Here is a 14,063-nt window from a genome sequence, read left to right on the forward strand (position 1 = left end):
AAAAAATCTCAAATGATGTTCATCTATTCTCTCATGATCAGCATGTTTATTTGTCAGCCCGTTTTTTTGCACCTTGGTTTTACAAAATGGGGTGCTTCCCCTCCATTTATCATGAGAAAACTCTCTCGCTGCTCATAGAAAGCTCAAAGACATAGCTAACATATACAGCTAGATTACATCATGACTGAAATTAATTTACATGTACATGAATATTATAAAAAGCTGGTCTCAGAAATCAACCATAATGAACACAAAAAGTTCTCTCCAAACATTCCACATTCAAGATTGCTTCTCAAAAAACATGGCAGTCTGAAGAGCTCAAGAAAAAACATACAAAACAAAATGCACCAATAGCTGTAACTGATTCTAGCTTTTGGAGGGGAGCCAGAGGTAAAACGTTAGGGTTTAACCTATGGCTCTTGATGCCCTTTACCATTGTGAGTGAAAAGTTGCATAGACTCTTTGGTCCTTTGTTCTTTAACCCATAGAAGACTAAAAGCAAACAGGTTGTTCATTCTGCTCGTGTTGAACTTTTACAAGGTTTTTATTTGTAAAAATGACGGTTCCAAGAAGGTTCTTTGGAGCAATGCCATACAGAATTTTTCAGAGGGCGAGCACAAGTCAAGAACTCTGATTGAAGTTTGTTTTCTTTTTTACAACTGTACATCCAGGCCAATAACCATTTACTAACCTTTATGTTTTGAAGTGTTGTTAGGAAAAGCACCCTTGATAGGAGGGTAAAAACAGAGACCAAAAGTCACCAAGTGTTGGCCAGACGAGACGAGCCGTATTTTCCGTACAGCGTGAGCCTGTGTCATTTGTTTTCACTTCTGCTTTTGTATTTTTGTGATTTTTTTCTTCTCCCATCATGCTCAGCGTACAAGTTAGCAACTGTTCCTACTTGCGAGTCATTGGTTTAATTGTATAACACACTATGCTTGTATTAATGTATCAGTGTTTGCTTTTCTAACCTTTATTTTCTTCTCTGCCCTTCTGGAGTGTGTACTTTTATTTGAAATGTGACAAACATTGAATGTTTTCATTTGTGTTCCTTCACTCAGAATAGACCCGTGACCACTGGACAGAAAGTTCATAGACAAAGTTCATCTCATTAATGCAAAGGTGAATATTAAAAAATGGACTGTTAAGGAAAACGGGAAAAGAGTACAGTGCTCCAAGTCCAAACGAGCAGAACTCTCTTGAGAGATGATCTTTCTTGCACCAAGTCTCTGTCTTCTTTCTTTCAATTCTTTCAATTCTTTCTTTCTTTCTTTCTTTCTATGTTTCTCCCTTGCCTATCTCTTTACATACAACTTCCGTACAGCTTCCTCTCTAGATGGCTTTTCCCCAGCACCTCGCCGCTGAACTGGTAGGTGAGCTTCTTCTTGATCTTTTTGACCTCTCCGGTCTTGCCGTAGTTTCTCAGCGCCCTGGCCATCTTCTGGTAGGTCATCTTCTTGCGGTTGCCTTTCTGCACGCCCCAGCGGTGGGCCAGAGCCTCTTTGTGTTTGGAAGAGAACTGGAAAGTTCCCTTTTCTCTGTCCACCCACCAGATGCTGTCCTTCATGTCCCCGTTTCGCAGAAGGTCCAGCAGGAACTGATACAGACGAATCTTCTTCTTGTTTCCTAGGTGAAAAAAGACAAACCAATAAACACAGAAAAAGTCAACGGCTCAGCCTTTTCTGAGGAGGGGATTCTGTCAACTGAGATGGGGCAGCCCATGCTTAACGGGCCTGTGTGAGGGTGTACTGTCTGCCCAGGTCAAGACCCATGATGGGGCTGTTTATGTGGAAATGTGACCTTTCACAGAATGTTCCTCGTTATTCTGCTCATCTGATTAAAGGGAAATTTAGCCGAAGACAAATATTATTTGTGGGCTAAATATTTTTTTTTATTTTCAAGGAAGTGGTCTTGCTTGTATTTCAGGGCTTGAGTCACTTGTATTTTATGACATGTCATTGTATTTCTAAACAAGCATGAAGAATTCATCCTTAATACATGTACTTCAGAAGAGTCAGTCTGGAAGTGTGTGCTAGGGCCAAGAATCAAAGCTGCAATCGTAATCCCTGATCCTGTCAGTGAGGGTTTGGTTAAAAATCATCTCCTTCCCACAAATGCTGTTCATCAGCCAAGATTTGACTGGTTTTTATTTTGTTTGCTCTGAGCTGGAGTTGTGATGCTGATGTATTCAACCAATAATGGGGGTTTGTAGCCACTAGTTAACACCATATGAACTATATGCTAATCTAAATCGACAGCCACTTGTTAAGCTATCTTAAATAGTAGGCTAGTAGTTGGCTAGCTGGACCAAACATGTCTCTACAGATCCTGGTATATATTTTTTAAATGAATTATTACTTTAAGTACCACTTGGTCAAAATGTGACTGTGTAAAGCACTGTTGTCTGAACATATGCTACTGATGGTGCCTATGACCTTTTATTGACTGCACATCTCACATAGAGATTAAGGATCCTCACCATGTTCTACTCCAGTAGTGGAACTGATGTGGTCCCTCATGCACTCCTCATCAGACACCTCTAGTGGTGGGCTACGGCTGCCGGGGTCATCGTCATCTGAGCTCCTCAAAAGAGGTGACGGTTGCACGCTGTGGGTGTAACAGACAGATGGCCGGGGCAAGTAGGTCACCTGTAGGGCAACAAGAGCGCTTTATTTTGGGAAGTTTGTAGCAAAGTCTTCTATAGTGTGTAGAAGTGCCTGTGTACAGCTATGGTTTAGGGTGTTCATCTTTGTCTCCCTATAGCTCTAATTCTGTGTAAAATTTGACTCATCCCCACAGGACTTTGAGTCAGCGTAGTACAAAAAAAGGCAAAAACCCATGCCTGTGTCAACAGGTGGCCATGCTATATTATTTTGAGATATCTTGAGCATGCTAAATAGCAAAAGAGGAAGTTTCTCAGTTACCACTGTATACCACTGAGGAGGAGTATGGTACTCTCTCAATACTATTTCAGTGTGGCTCACTGTGGTTCCACAGATATCATCTTGTATCGCTTCCATTTAAAAATGGTGAGAACCTCAGATGGCCAGAGGTCCAAAAAAAAAAGAAAGAAAGAAAAATGGAGAAAATAAATAACGAACACAGCATGTTTCAAAAACAGCTTGAAACGAAGGTGACTGAAGTCACAAGATCTTGAAAACAGTCACATTGTTTAAATGTGTGCTTGTGTCATTTCATGCAGTGCGTTGGAAGACACACTTCCACATGACGGGACAGCCAACTCAGAAACAGAGGTCATGCAGGATGTTGAAACAAGCTCATTTTACACACAAGGTCAGCTGAAGTCATTGTACATGCTTCCCTCAGTTTCAGTACCATTAAATGAAGCACCTTATCTGGTCATGTACACCTAAACATAAGTGAAGACACCTGTGGCCTTGTGAGCCAATGGTATTAGAGGTTTTTGCACTTATGAGGGGAATTCCACAATTTTTTGTTGTTGTTTTTAATCTGCAAAGTTGAGATGTAAGTGATTCAGAGTGCTATGGTGTGAAATGATTAATTATAAAGAAACCTGTCTTTAATTTCTTCACAATGTTGACAGTGCAGTGCACTTCTAGGCATCTTATTTAGAAACCAATGTAACTCTATTGAACTATTTACATGTAATTTTAATAATGGTAAACTAGTGGTATAGGGTTTAAATGAGGCATGTGCATCTTCACTCTGACATATATTGGAAAATATATATAATTTTAGACCAAAAATCTGTTTTTAAGACCAACCGTAAAGCAGTAGCTCATGCATCAGGCAGGTATTCTTAACTATTGCATGTAAAATCTTTCTGTGGTTGTTAAACTCTGCACATGTCTGGCTCGTTTTAGTGTTTCACATCAAAATTCTCTAAATTATAAAATTGACATATTTACAATTTAATTACAAAATGTTTTTTAAACGATGGTGAAATTCCCATTTCAACATTAGACCCTTTGCTTTTGCAGAGGAGATTTCCGACAGCTTTAACCCCTTATGTTCTGTGACTTTTATTACACCCTAAGTGTTACTACTTGATAACTGCATGCAAAGCAATGCAAACTGGCTGAGTTGTTCCTAAGTTATAACAAGGGGGGAAAAAGCCAGGAACTGAGGCAGCTAAAGATGTTTAATAGTCTCCTTTAGAATTATAAAGTAACTGTTGTTGTTTTTTTCTATAACCTACATTAAATTCCATTATACTGTATAAACAAAATATGTTAAGTGTTAAGTTATTTGAATTATTAAAATTATAAGGAACCTAGGAGGACTTTGGGTCAAACTGAAATGTTTAATCAATGGATTCTTTCATGGGTGCATTTAAACAGTAAAAAAAAAGGATCCCTCAGTTTGTGGGCATCTGCTTTACAGTTGAACACCCATAAATAGCAGCCCAATCTCACCGCATATGATATTTAAAACCACAACACCTTCAGATCAGAGATAAGGCCAACAGAAGAACACTGACGCTAAGCCACTGTGGCCTTGTGTTGGAATGGCCGTGTGCGCTGGCGGAGGCAGTAAATCAGCCTGCCGTTCAGACAGCTCTCTTCCTTCTAGCGAGTTTACGGCAACACATAAAGGAAAGCACTCTTTTTTCGATAGCCTGTACTGTGGTTAATGCCTGACAGAGAAGTCCACCCAGACATAGAGGATCCAATCACAGCCACTCTCTGATCTGGTTCCCATTCTAGCCCATATATTGCTTTCACTGGGCCTACTGTTGTGCTCTGCGATTCTTCGACACAGCTATATTAGATAAACCAAAAAGGTAAGTAACATAGACAGCAAAGACAGAGACAGTGTGGATGTACTAGATATCAGCCATGTGAAAACATTTGATTTAAGTCAATTCAAACGTCTTAGTATCGCTTTATCCTATTAAGAGCGAAAAGTAACCTTGTGAACTCTAATTTGTTGGAAGGAATCTGAATAACAAAGCCAATTATATCTAATTACAGTAATATAAACTGTTTAGAAGGCATGAATGATTGACTGGTTTAATAATTATGAATCATAATGATAAAAGTCAGTCATTTAAAATTAGCATCACTTGACTTCTCATGGATATCAGCTCAGTATCTAAATGTCTATGTGTGTGTGTTTGTGTTTTGGTGTGTTTATGTGCATGTTCTGCTGTGCTGCTTGTGTTTTTTGCACCTCTGGGTGTCCGAGCACATCTGTGGGAGTGAATGTGCGTGTGTGTGTGTGTGTGTGTGTGTGTATGTGTGTGTGTCACAATACGGAGCGGTTGTGTTTGTGTAAGTGGGGAGGGCCTTTGTAACGGCGGTTGGTGAGTATGCAGGCTGCTGCTGTGGTGACAGTGGTGAGGACTGGTCAGGATAAGGCTGGGTTGAGAAACAGTCTGAGCGCAGATGCGCTCTCTCAGCTCCGCACTGTCAAAGCAATGCGAAACACTGCGCCAGCTCGGTGACTGGTGAAGCTCCAATTCAAAGAAACAGTCAGGAACCGTTCAGGTAAATGGGAGGTAGAGAGTGTGAAAAACATTTTTAAAGATTGAAAGAAGCTCCACATAAGGCAAAGCTTTGAGAACCTAGCATCCAAGTCGAGAATCACAAAGGGATCATTGTTTTTAGGAGTGTGCACCCTTAAAACAGGGTTATTCAAGGGTTCTTTAGGGAAGGCATTGTTTCTGTATTGAAACATGACTCAACTCAAAGATGTAAATGATTCTTTGCCTGAATTGGCAGCTTGAATTGTAGGCTGTTATTATTCTAACAAAAGCTGGGCGATGTGACTAAAAGAAATCACAATCCTGATACTTACAAACATTTTCACGATATATAGCAAAAATGCACTAATAGTGAGAAATATTACTTTTTTTTGTTTTAGTCTTTTATAATTGTTAAACAGGATAAGCAATTATATGTGCTTTTTGCAGTTGGTCAGTGTTTTTAATCACTTTAATATTAATGATATACTCCCAAAAACATATTGTTTATCACAGTAACATAATTTAACAAAATAATGATAAATTATCATCATATTGTCCACCTTTAACCTTTTAACTTAGGATTTAGTAACTACTATAAAATAAATATGTCTGATCTGTAGGTTTGCTAGTGAGGAATTACAGGAATTAAAAGTGTGGCCTAAAAAAGGCCTGTAAGCAGCAAAAATATGAATGTAATTACAGTAAAAGTGTGACTGTATTTCTACATCAACAAGCTCATTCCAGGCAAGCAATTCTAGAATAGTTGGATTCGGAAAATCTGACCATTCCACATAAAGGTCTGAGCTTCTGTATATATTCTGTGTAGTACTGAAACGGTTTTATTGACTTTGCTGTGTAGAACTTGCTCAAGAGGTTTTCCACCATAGAGAAGAACCATTTAACCATACATAGAACTATTTAAACATTTAAACAAAGAGTGTCACTCTTTGGCTTGTCACAGTTGTATAGAAAACCACTGCCCTTAGTAAAGAACCCCTGAAGAACTCATTCGAAGAGTGTAAACTAAATGGTTCTTGATTTGGACACAAGCTTCTAGAATCCAAACCTCACAAGGAGCTTCTTTAAACCTTTAAAAAGGTTTTTTACACTCACTGCCTGTGATTTGCATGAATGAAGAACCATCCTGTAAAAAGACTGTTCACACTCTCTACTTGGTACCTGTATGATGAGTTCCTCAAAGACTCACCCTTTAAAAAAAGGTTCTTCAAACTGTCTACCTCTGATTTGCAGAACTATCCATTCTACAGGCCCTTTACACTCTCTACCTCTCTTTACAACAAAGTTCTGCTGGAAATCCAAAGTGGTTCCACTATGCCATGGCTCCAAAGAACTCTTTTTGACACCATCATATTTAAGAGTGCACCTCAAGGTACCTCTCCTTGATTCCAGGTGTATGGTTTGATGATACGTCATCTGACCACAGGCTTCCCCACCTGATCCCCAGCTTTGCAACAGGCTAGGTGCAGTTAGTGAAGTCTTACCTGCGGAGGGGAGAGGGCCAGGTGGTGTCCAGGCAGACCGGGGTCGAGAAAGTGGCTGGGCTCCACATCGCCGAAGCGATGCACACCAGAAGGATGAACCTGCGGCACACTCTGCAGCTCGGTGAAGTGGTTGTCCGACAGGTTCTCAAAGTCTTGTGAATGAACATGCGGGTGCGGGTTGTACTCCCAGGTGTGATCTGGACAGAGATGGCCAGTTGAAGGGTCAGCTATAGCCATCTTAGAACATACCAATGCTGTTGGCATGAGACTGCCAGTGAAACCATGCCTGGTAGTTCAGTTGTCCATTTCATATTTGTAAAAAAAGATGCAATGTACACTTTTTTCACCAAAACCAGGACTACGTGTTCACGCTGTTTCCTGTTCACACCACCATTTCCTTTCAATTTTTTTTTTTTTGAAATAGCAGCAAACCTGCGCTTGTTTTCTGCCTCTTTGTTTTCCATCACTGGAGTGAAGAATCCCAGGTTCTAAACCCCTGCTTTACAGTTGACAGTTTTCTCTATTTTGGCTTGTTTTTAAGATGGAACAGGACAGAAATTTCACCCTGTGTAAAAATGGGAATTCGCCTTCTGAATCTGCTCTTAATGTTTATCTTATATATCTATGTGTGAAAAGTCATTTTTGTCAGTGCAGTCAACTAGTAAGAAAGCCAGGCAAAGAAAATGTGTCAGCAGTAGTTATAAAAAGTAAATTATCTATAAATAGTTTGGAATAATTGAGCAGGGTAATTGGCTATGTGGCTCCAAAGTAGGTCAATTAAAAAAGTTATTCCATTATATTATGGTTCAAAATCCATGACAAAATGACAAAAATAGAGATTACATGCACTGACAATTCAACTGAGTTTTGAACGAGGACATGTTTGTGTCCAGCAAGCCACCCTGATTTATAGGCCATGCAGGCCGGATTGCAAAGTGCAAGCAAACCACATGTTGCTGTAGACGCTGTTGATGTTGTTTTGCTCACTGCCTCACTGCAATTAGCATTTCTCAGCCTTTCTGAAAGTAAGAGATGTGCCGGCTCGCTTTGTTTTCACTTTTCTTTTAACATCACCCTGCAGAAATTCATGTGGCTTTCAGAACTCAAATTCTAGATGCTCCAAAGGCAAAGCCCTGGAAAACGTAGTACTGCAGTTTCAGAAATGAGACAGCAATGCACATCTAATCATATGACCTCTGTACTGCATGAGCAGCTGGCCTCCCAGCTAATACATGTCCCTTTCTGGCCCTCTACATTGCAATGCTTTCTATTTTTCAGCATTAGCTCCATTTGATATCTCTGTGGCCTAGATAGAGGTTTTTAGGTGGCGGGCCCTTGGGGATATTTGCCGTTCTACGTCTGTAGTTTTCTTGCCTGTCAAAATGAGGCATCTGTTTCCTGCTTTGTGTCGGGTCACTTGTCTGGTTCCACTCGCTAGCTCTCCTAACACCCCCCATGCTAGGTTTATTCCCAGCTGCCCTGGGTGTGATTTCGAACCGTTAGTTCATTCTACCAAAGATGGTGTAAATATGGGCCTCCATGTGCGTCAGAATGCTAAGCTATTTTGGTGAGGTTTCATTGCGTCTGTAAAGGTATGAAGGCTCTTTGATCAGCCTGCATCAACGTGTACGCTTGGAACGGACACACAGTGCAGTAAAACAGCGATGATACAGAAAGCAACTTCTCACCACTTTGGCCTTCTCCATCGATGATGTATGGATATTCCATCGTTGGTCGGTAGATGTCAGGTTCATAGATCAGTTCTTCCGTTGGCTGTGGGGTGAATTGCGAAGAGAACGTTTGACTAGTCGGAATGCAAAACACAAGCAAAGCCCCAAAGTTCAATGCAGAAATATGAATGCAGTATATGAGCAGGGGGAGAAAAGCCTCACATCTTTGTTTACAAGTGCCCAGTAATCTTTAAATTCAGATGGTGTCTGTGACATCCAGCCAGTCCGGGTTATTTTCTATTACACATAGAAATTATATTTCAGTAATTCAGTAATTTCGGAGAACAGTTGCACTACACTCTTAAAAAGAAAGGCACTACAGAGGGTTCTTTGAGCGATTCCATAGAAGACCCAAGCTTGGCTCCATAAAGATCCACTTTTGTAAGAGATTTGTGAATGTGAACAACCTTGTAAAGGTTGATATGCATGTTCTTCACCCTCCACATCCCTCACAAACATGAAAAAATGGCATCGCTCAAAGAACCCTTTGTAGCACCTTTACTCTTAAGACTGTAGTAGAAGAGATTGTGGTGTGCACCCTTAAACTTGTCCTAAATTATTGGAATAATAATGTTAATGATTGATTGACATTTGTTGCTCAGATAATCAACTGACTCAAATTTATTGATTTATTGCCATTATTGCCATCTTATGTAACACACTATACAGCATTGGAAAACCAACATACAGACAACAAAACAATGAATCTACAATCGACAGTCAAAAAAATGTAGAACTTCAGACAGACGTGGAAATGAATAAAATGCAATAGTTCTACACTTGTGAAAATGACTCACTTTGCGTCAAAGATATCGCTATTACATGACAAGGAATAACAACAGAATACAACTACAACAATATACAACAACTGTATCTACAGCTGTAGTACTTCTCCCCTATACGCATCTTTCAATAGCAATAAGTGAAGCATTAATTGCAGTATGGCTGTAAAATGGCCACATCTACGAGCTTCAGGCCATTGCCGGGAACTGCTAACCCTGCTGACACTTCGGTGACTTGCAGTTCAGATCATTTCTACTACGCTAACATGCCATTACACACACTTAGACATGCGCACACTCACTTAGAAAAATGGGGAATACTCACAGGTGGGATGATGTACCCCTCCATTCTGTATGAAGGCAACATGGGGTCTTCTCCGCTTCGCTCGCTCTAGCTCTTTGCGTTAACCCTCTCAATGGCTTTCAAAACTGTCCCCGAGCCATTGCACAACTAAATTTCCTCTTACCAAATGAAACCAAAGATCTCGAACGCCACTTGTACACACACACATACACCTTATCCAGTGGGGGCCACACTGCTATCCTCCAGGGCCCCTAAAAGAAAGCAACTACAGATACAGTGCAAGTGGCAAGTTAGCCCAACAGCAAGCGTGACCAAGAGGACAGGGCTTTCTGTTTGTTACTTCTTTATTTTTGGGTATGTGTGTGTGTGTGTGTGTGTATGTGTGTGTGTGAGTCTGCCGCTGGTTCCTGCTTTTAGGGTGATGTCAGGTGGGGATTATAACTACTCAGTTAGAACAGACGCATCGTGTCACCTCCCCCAATAGCCAATCAGAGGGAACTCAAGCCAACACGCTTCTTCCTGTCCACCTCCATGCTGCCTGCCATTCGGCAAGCTTTAACGTAGGATGAAGGAATAATTGGTGCCACTTTAGAAGACATTAGGGCTCGTCTAATTGGCCCATTTTGCTAGCCATTGTTAAACGTACAGTGCAAGTATATGTGGATAGGTTCAAACTACTTTCTTAGAACATGGATGCAGTGGTATGGGGATTCTGGGCAGACAGTGATAACCAATACTTTTTACGTACAAATCAGGCAGTGCTGATAATAACATAAACATTTCATAAAAAACAAAAACATGGAAATAGCTTAGAAGTGCAGTAAAACTGATAATGATGGATATTACTTGTGCAGAAGCACAGTGTTGCCTATATAATCTCTGCTAAATACAGTTACAGTAAATGCATCATCAAATACCAATTTGCCAATCTGAAGTATATATATACTGTAGAACTGTTATATACTGTTATAAGATTGATAAGATGATAAGATTCCAATAGTATTGTGCCTTTGTACCTAGAACATTTTGTATGTTCTAAGGGCATTAAAGAGTTTGGGTGAGCTGTATCTCTATTTGTTCATTTGATGTTGCTGGCAAAGTGTCCCCAGTCTGTTCTCAAATATGTTTAAAAGGTTTAAAAAATTATAAATTTAGGCCCAGAAAGCAAAAATCTGCCCCAGGATTTTGGCACAACGTTCCAAATATCCCTAATTTCTTCCAATGTCCCTAACTTGTTCTGAAATATGTTTAAAAGTCTTAACAGTAGAGATTTGTACCAACTGAAAGTTAACAGAAAGTTGACAAAAAAAACCTGGAGCAAATTTTTACTTTTTGGACCTGAATTCTCTACAGTGTTTAATGCCTTTGGATTTCAGTGGAACTCTGAATCGGACCATGAAAGACTTTTTTTTTGCAAAGTATTACTGTTAGAACAAGGTTTTACATGTGTTCAGAAAATAGAAAAATGAAATACATGTAGAATAAGTCTTTTTATGCTGGACTCAGAATGCCACAGAAGACCCACTCCTAGTTCTCCAAGAAGCCTTTAAGTAAATATCATTGTTATTTTTCAATATTTTAAATAACATACTCATAATGTAAATGTTCCAATTAATGTTTTTTTTCCTACACTGTAAAAATAGATGTTAAAGATGTAAGATGGAACATGTGTTCAATGTGTTGGTCCTGTGACATTCCTGCACAGTGTGTGTTGACTATGTGAAATCAGAGAAAAAAGAGACTCTTTAGAGTAGAATTAAGGTAAGCAGATGAGTAAGTAAGAGAGTTGGTAGTCGGCAGATTTACAGGTGTGTAAATGGAATCTGTTGCTGTCACACAAAAAAAAAACATGTATGTCCAAAATGGCAAATTCACAGAGGGAGGAAAAAATGTCTAAATATTCAATAAAAATCAAATTTAAATTAATCTTAATTAATAAAAATGTAAGTGTAATCTATTGTTCCATTCATCATAACATTTTGACCCAATATAAGGTACACCTGCCAGCTAACTCTAGTCAAATGATGTAAAACAGGTTTTTGTATGACCGTGATGAAATGATGTGTAGTCATAAAAAAGTCACTTAATTTAGAGGAAATCATTCATATTTTATATATTCATCTATTAAGCTAGTATCTTTACTGACATTAAGTTGTTTTTATTTTGTTCTAGGTTGAATAGTCAACTCAGAGCCTACTCTGGCTGGAGGTGATGAGCTATCTAAGAGATTAGGTGGTGTTGGTGAGACTGTCTTGTGTCATTTCTAATCTTCTAGTGCAGTTCCACCAGGACAAGAAGTGACAGTAGATAGCAGGCCTATATGTAACATTGGCCGATCTAATCGAACATCTGTGGTAAGTATACTTAGGAAGCATATTATACATTGTACTGCATAAAGTAAACTACCTCAAATACATCCAGTCTGCCTAGAGGGATATGGTAGGGGTTACCCAAAGGCAGACTCAATCCTATGGGGGTGTAAGAAACTAAATTAAGCTTCTGTCTTTGGTTCAGTTTCAAGCCAAAAGTTTAAGGTCACCTGAAGCTGGAACATCTGCATTGAAACACTGCCTGTGAAATAATGCATAATGCACTACACATCTAGGTAGGTAATGATTAATAGGTCTTTATCAGTAAATACATGTTGAAAAAACAGCTCTAATATAATATGGCAATTGCAAGCCCAGTGTAGATGTCTGTATGTTTTTATATGTATTATAAATCCGTTATAAAGCAATATTAGAGTTCCTCACAGTAACTGATCACATGGCTCAACAGCATCTCAGGTGAAGCAAACTCTAGCAGAACAAAGGAGTTTAATCATGATATTGTCTTCCAGACATTAAGTGCGAATTGCATTTTAGGAAATGTAGGAACGTTTAAATTTGATTAAATTTTTGAAATAAATTCTATTTATTTTAGATAATTAATCTAATCTACTATATCACATAGTGTGAATTTGTACTTTGTGACATGAAATTTATTTATCAGGTGATTTCAGTTCAGAGTAGTTTGGGATTTTTAAAATTGTGCGTTTAGAGCTGGACAGGTGGACTGGCATGTCTCTACTCCTTCTAAAAAATAAGGCTGCCTAAAGGGTTCTTTGAAGAGATGACACAGAAGAACCACTTTCAGTTCCCCATACAATATTTTAATGTATTGCTCTTTAAAAAGCACTGTTGTAAATGAAAATGGCATGTAAATGTTTTTTATCTATATCAGTTTGAATTGTTTTCTTGTTAGAACTGTACATCTCAGCTAAGAGTTATTGCACAGCGTTTCTATTTAAGACTGATAGTATATCTCTTTATTTAGAATTTTAATCATATCCATAATGTTGTGTGATGTGTTGTCTTATTCAACAGTAACTTACACACAGTGTAGATATCATATGACAGACACCAGGAGGTATTTTAATATTCATATTTTTTATATTTCAGGTTTTGTTAATAATGTAATTAATCTATTTATAGTCATTTTGATGTTGATGTTGATATTAAGGCTTTATGGATAAGATGTTATAATAACTTACTGCAGTGCAGCTTTCTCAGTCAATTTAGAATCCTCTACAGCTCTGTTCATCATTCTGGATGGACCTACACATTTGACACACTTTTATAGCTCCTATTTGATTATTTGAACCCTGGTCAAAAAATAAGTTTGTATTCTCATAAGAGACACACCTCTACATACTGTAACACAACTAAGGTTTATTTGCTTATGCTTACATATTGGGAAAACTAAATGTGGCATGTACAATCTTATATTATGTTTTATAATTTCTTTTCCCTCAATAAATCTCCATGTACCTCCAAAGTACCTCATACCTCATTGTCATCATTTGAAAATGTAAATTTAAAACCTGCTGTCCAATGAAAACCATGTATATCCATTTTTGTCTGTTTTTAGTTTTCTTCATGGTTTGAACCCTGTAGCTGCTTCTGTACATTGTGTAAATAATTCTGGGTGAATAGACCAATAGAAATGCTCTAAATTACTCAAAATAATTTTTGACTTATTTTACATTGACTTCCATTTAAAGTTAAGAACATGTTTGTCTGCTCCTGTGAACTCACCATTTTGAAAATATATGTTTTTCATTGGACAGTGACAATATATGATATCACTATCATTCAATAATGTCTGGGTGGCTGGGGGCATCCAGGAGAAAACTGGAACCATAGTTTTTAAAACTAGCTCATGAAATTTCAACTACTTTCTTTATGATTAGGCATTCTTGTTACTTTTACTGCATTCATTTTAATCTATGGGACAACTGTAAATCATTTCTTTTAC

At 38.5% G+C, this 14,063-nt stretch overlaps 1 protein-coding gene across 2 annotated transcripts; it reads right to left on the bottom strand.

The window, feature by feature from the left end:
• Positions 1-26: 26 nt before the first annotated feature.
• Positions 27-10,193, bottom strand: spi1b (Spi-1 proto-oncogene b). Of its 2 annotated transcripts, XM_072671186.1 has the most exons (6): positions 9,789-10,193; positions 8,844-8,918; positions 8,640-8,724; positions 6,952-7,148; positions 2,480-2,648; positions 27-1,626 (listed from the first exon to the last, which is right to left on the bottom strand). In XM_072671186.1, exons 1-6 carry the CDS (start codon positions 9,828-9,830, stop codon positions 1,304-1,306), a joined length of 891 nt encoding a protein of 296 aa, XP_072527287.1. In that variant the 5' UTR covers positions 9,831-10,193; the 3' UTR covers positions 27-1,303. The 2 variants fall into 2 exon arrangements, with proteins under 2 accessions (XP_072527287.1, XP_072527289.1); XM_072671188.1 differs by lacking the exon at positions 8,844-8,918 and having other exon boundaries at positions 9,789-10,189.
• Between the last annotated feature and the right edge of the window lie 3,870 nt (positions 10,194-14,063).

The sequence above is a fragment of the Salminus brasiliensis genome, chromosome 25 (assembly GCF_030463535.1).
Source record: "Salminus brasiliensis chromosome 25, fSalBra1.hap2, whole genome shotgun sequence".
Taxonomy (NCBI): domain Eukaryota; kingdom Metazoa; phylum Chordata; class Actinopteri; order Characiformes; family Bryconidae; genus Salminus; species Salminus brasiliensis.

What these genes read in the sequence shown, in the direction of transcription:
- spi1b (XM_072671186.1), bottom strand. Translation starts at nt 9,830, where the DNA reads ATGTTGCCTTCATACAGAATGGAGGGGTACATCATCCCACCT. An exon ending in AGGGGTACATCATCCCACCT is followed by an intron (nt 8,919 to 9,788) that starts GTGAGTATTCCC and finishes TATGTGTAATAG; the next exon opens with AAAATAACCCGGACTGGCTG. An exon ending in CACTACTGGAGTAGAACATG is followed by an intron (nt 1,627 to 2,479) that starts GTGAGGATCCTT and finishes TTTTTCACCTAG; the next exon opens with GAAACAAGAAGAAGATTCGT.